Source organism: Sardina pilchardus, chromosome 6 (assembly GCF_963854185.1).
Source record: "Sardina pilchardus chromosome 6, fSarPil1.1, whole genome shotgun sequence".
NCBI classification, from domain to species: Eukaryota; Metazoa; Chordata; class Actinopteri; order Clupeiformes; family Clupeidae; genus Sardina; species Sardina pilchardus.
Window position 1 is genome coordinate 18,249,357 of NC_084999.1, and position 5,115 is coordinate 18,254,471.

General features: G+C 43.3%; 1 protein-coding gene across 1 annotated transcript in view; it reads right to left on the reverse strand.

Moving 5' to 3' along the window:
- Nucleotides 1-1,302: 1,302 nt before the first annotated feature.
- rhbg (Rh family B glycoprotein) overlaps nt 1,303-5,115 on the reverse strand; it is a 10,716-nt gene continuing 6,903 nt past the window's right edge. Inside the window, exons 6-10 of the mRNA XM_062538838.1 lie at nt 3,807-3,944; nt 3,367-3,500; nt 2,998-3,119; nt 2,748-2,821; nt 1,303-2,430 (exon numbers count right to left, since the gene is read on the reverse strand). Of these exons, the coding sequence (XP_062394822.1) occupies nt 2,356-2,430; nt 2,748-2,821; nt 2,998-3,119; nt 3,367-3,500; nt 3,807-3,944 (543 nt within the window). The 3' untranslated portion in view covers nt 1,303-2,355. The remainder of the gene's footprint in view (nt 2,431-2,747; nt 2,822-2,997; nt 3,120-3,366; nt 3,501-3,806; nt 3,945-5,115) is intronic.

Here is a 5,115-nt window from a genome sequence, read left to right on the forward strand (position 1 = left end):
ATTTACATTATGTGGCTTGTTGTCACACATGTTTTCTGTCTTGTCTCCTATCCCAACCATGCTATCTTTCCAACATCCCTCCTATTCTCTCTCTCTCTCTCTCTCTCTCTCTCTCTCTGTAGCCGTGGACTGTGGTGGGCCCCTGGAGCAGCCCCTGGAGGTGTAGATGAGCTTGAATGGACGGCAGGCCCCTGATGGCTGTGCATCTGTAATCCCATTAGCCCTTGCCACAGGAGGGAGATCCCTCTCCTGCAGGGAGCCATTGTGGACTTCAGGGGGCAGCAGGAGCCGGGGGGCCAGAGGATTCAGAAGGGTCCCCATATCCCCAATTTTGTCTTGGTTGTTTGAGGGCCAGCTATGTGGGCCTTATTAGCAACAGATATAAAGAAGCGGCAGCAGCAAGTTTCATACGTGGGTGGACAAGCCTTCTGTAAAATGTACGTTCATATAATGCAGTTATATTAAGTTATATTCTTTTTTATGTCGTAGAATATTTCATATTGATGGTGCGAGTAAGTCAGATCATGAAACACTCAATGTAGCCTATTGTCCATTTCTGCACAAAAATAATACTAGGCTACTTACTCGAATACACAAAAATATATTTTCTAATTATTGTATGAAGTGGAGCTTCAGTCACATTTTAACCAGACACAAACAAAATAATTGTCGTAATTGCAATTATTAGAATTAACTTAAAGGCTTGCGATCACAATGGCCATTAAGCACTTCATCATTAGCGCCTATTCATGAAACAGCTGTCCACCTCTCTCCTTCATGGGAAAAGACCTCGGCAGCAGTTCACGCCGGGCACCGTGGGTAAATAAGATGCAGGAAGAGAATTAAAAAATCTGCTTTTAAAAGCCTTCTCCGCCGTCGCTCAAGATCACGCAGAGGCTTCGGGCGCCCCTTAATAACGTCATATCAAAATGGAGCCCCCCTTCTCCCCATCTTTTGATCCCAGAAAGTGAAACTGTGCTAATTGCGCAGTGGAAACCATCTGGGCGCGGGTATTAACCCCTTCCGTTGTGATTGTAGGCACCATTAAGTATTCATGGTCGGATTAAAGAACGTTTCCCAGATCGCTTTCATCAGGAATCGCTATAATTTGATGTCATTGTTTATCGCCGAACGGGGCGCTCTATTAATGTTGATGTCTCGGAGACCTGCCAATCTTCCATATTTTAAGCAGATTCTGTATGATGCCAGCCTCTTTATTTTACACACAGCATGCATATGATATCAAATACAGTTGTCGGTGTGTAAACGCGTGGCTTATGAATAGAACAACCAAAAAACATATTGTCCAAAACATACATAGACCCTTTATTTTGTAACTGATTCCAATAGGTCCCATGTATAACCATATGCCAATAGGCATAGCTGCACATCTTTATAAAACACTTTACGTAGCCCTAATGAACTATTGGAAATATACAATACAGTCCTACAAAGAAAAGACAAACACCACCTCCCAGTTTCTTCATGTGACCTCACTTTTATGGTCCACTTGCCTTCAAGAACACATAAGGAAAAAGGCTTCATAGGCTACACATCATTGACTTTGGGGAGAAAGAAACTAATATGTAACTCCTTGAAATACAATCATGGATTTCAAATATGTATGAAAATGGTCTTAATCATCTTAAAATGAACTGCATGTTCATTATTGCTCTCACAATGTTGGATGCTTGTGTTAAATTACATTTGGCTGATCCCTGAAGCTTGAACTGCTTTAAAAAAAATCGTTGAACAGCTCCCCTTACAAAAAAGTAACCAGAAGCGACATCTAGTGGACATTAGAAGTACCCAACACACCAGTGGTGTTGTAACAGATAAACTGGCAGACAGGCCACACATAATTCATGCACACCCAAGATGTTACAAAAAAGATATGTAATAAATCCATGTAAATAATGAAAAAATATTCATATTCATTTCCTAAAAGCTGGGGCCATATACACACAGGAATAATAGGTTATTTTTCAAATACTAAGGCAGTGATTCAAAAAGGCAGTGGGTCCAGTCATACATGAGCACAAAATTGTAGGTCTGTTTGCCACTGCCCTATGGCGCCCCCTGTGGCTTGAGGTGATCATGCCACTGAAATGAAGCCTTTGCAGCCGCCCAAACCGCTAATCTTTGGCACATCAAAATGCACCTTGTTATTTTTTTCTCTCACTCTCTCTCTCTGTCTGTTGGTCTCTCTCTCTCTCTCTCTCTCTCGCTCTCATTCTCTCTAGGAGTATGTGTGTGTGTGTGTGTGTGTGTGTGTGTGAGTGTGTGTGTGTGTGTGTGTGTGTGTTTATTTATCTATTTCTCTCATGCCAGGGCTGTCCTCTAAGATAGCTGAGTTTAAGCGTTGAGCTTCTCTCCCTCCTCAGTCCTGACGGTGGTCAGTTCTCCGTGGCTTTCCTCCTCTCCAGGGACCTGACAGACAGACAGACATCAACAAGATCAACATGGCTGGATGCACTTCATGTTTTATTACGTTTATTTTAATGGTAGAATATACCATGTCAATACTTATACATTTGTCTATTTCGACACATAAGTCAAAAACAAAAATCTGAAACCAACTCAACCATATGAATGACTCAAATTCCAGGATTAGTTTATGACAAGTATGCCATCTTGTGGCCAGATTGTGCAAATTCAAAAATGTTACACTCCACAAACCGAGTGAATATTAGATAAAACCATAGACGTTCATATATGTTTTGTTTTCCCCATTGCAGTGTCCTTACCTCCCAGTACAGTGCATCCTCATAACAGGCAGTGTCAGGTGGAGCTCCATAAATGGGCAGTTTCAGAATGAACCCTGCAACAAAGAAGGCACCAATACAGTACATTCAGTGTATTTCAAACTGACGCAGTTCCTTCTTTCAAACAGACAGAGAGAGAGAGAGAGAAGTAGAGAGAGGGAAACAGACAGAGAGAGGGGAAAAGAGAGAGAGAGAGAGAGAGAAAGGAGGAGAAAGAAAGAGGTTGGTTTACCTGTGATCAGGCCTCCGAGAAGTGCCATGCCCAGAGTCACAGCCAGAGAGACAGCCTGACGTACTCCCTGTGTGGAGGCGTCGATATCTCCACTAGCGATCAGAGGGAACACATCTGCCATCCTGAGGAGCAAATCCAGCACATCATTAGGGTACGCAATGAGCTTGGACAGGACAAGACGCTTTTGTTACTCCTGGCCTAAAGTCGAAAATTACAAAATTTAATATCTCTTTTGTTTTTAAATTTCTCATCTTGTTGATTAAAGTGACACTGGTGACAACATTAGATGGTATGAGGTCGTGTTGGTGTTTTAATTCCAATTCATTCTTTGATTGATTGATTGATTGATTGATTGATTGGTGCTCTTACCCATCCCCATAGACTTCTTTGGAGGCCACAGAGGCGGTGATGGCCCCAACGATGGCTCCCAGCACCCCCGGCATGCCGTGCAGGTTGTGGACGCCACACGTGTCCTGGATCTTCAGCTTGGACTCCATAAGGGGCTGGTGTGGGTCAAAACACAGTTGGGGCTCTAATCAAACTGAAGTTGCAGCAGCAGCAACTGAGCGCTACCTCTCCACCTCCAGCTGTGTGTGTGTGTGTGTGTGTGTGTGTGTGTGTGTGTGCGTGCATGTGTATGTGTATGTGTGTACATATGTGTTGCTAGCAAACAACACTAATATACAGAGCTGCATCACAATCTATAGAGAAGAATACTTCTACAGCGTTTGGCTTGGAACCAAACACAAAGGGAGAAGAATGCTGATGGACATTTAGTTTTGCACATCATAAGAATTGTGTGGCCATACCGAAAGGAACCTGTATCCCAGGACAGAGATGACTCCAGCCAGGAATCCAACGATCATGGAGCCGAAAGGAGTCAGCATCATCTCTCCAGCTGTTCCCGCGGCCACGCCTCCAGCAAGAGCAGCGTTCTGAATGTGCACCTGAGAGCATAACAAGATAACCACCAAGTTATGAAACCATTGCAGATGCAGAGACCGCATCCTTTCTCACAAGATAATAATAATAATAATACTAAGTGACATTTACTGTATATACCACCTTTCTCAAGCCCAAGGTTGCTTTATTTAGTGGAAATACAACAAACAATACAAAAAAGAGACAAAGTTGGCCCAATCTGAAGTGTATGCTGCTAAGACATCAGTGTCTCATCAGGTGACTGAAATGTGAACACATGGCATCTGGAAACTGTAAAGAATGTTTGTTTTTTGGGGGGCTAACTTATCCTTCAATCACATTGCATTAGTTACTTTTACTCTACTGCTAGCTAGGCTGTCTCCTCGTGCAGATTGGGAGATTGATTGTATTGTTCACTGGTATGTGGTCCAACTCCCCCAACCTCTTAGTTGCATGATGGTCACATGCTGTTGGATGTCTATCTACACAGAAATATGAAGTGTTTGGAATTTTGGAATGTCAGGCACCAGAGGCATGAAATCCAACATTTTTCTGGTTATGTGGGTATTGGTTCAGGCTCTAGACCCTCTACTCAACATCTACACTACTGTACATGTATATGAACGAATGCTTTGCATAGTCAATTTGCAATGACTATGATCAACTTTGACAAAATATTTACAGTATATGTAGTCTTGCTAATTTCCAGGAAATGAACATCAGTATATTGACGGTATATGGCTTTTTGCCCAGTCCATATGAAACTAGTATAGGGGCTTTGCTAGCCTTTCGTTCTCTGCACTGTTTCTGCATTTAGCTCAAAGGGGATCGGCGCAGTGCACAGTTGAAGCCCTCACACGAGGCCAAAGAACAGCAAGAGCACTTCCTGCCACAGCTGACACAAACAAAGTTCTGAGGGCCAGCTGGTCTGGAAAGTGACATAATTCCATCCCAGTGGGAAGCTGAAGACGGCCAGGGATGGCTCACCGAGGGATGAGGCCTTACATGCTACCTAACCAGTCATACGCATCAGTGGGTCACTACGCTCACATCTCTCTCCGCATCTCAGGTGGAAGTCTAGAGAGGTGTGGTGGATCAGTGGCAACATTGCCACCTGACTATCAGTCTCCAAGGTTTGATTCCTGAGCCTACCATTGTAATCATTGCTACCATTGTGTCACTTTACGTAAAAGTTTG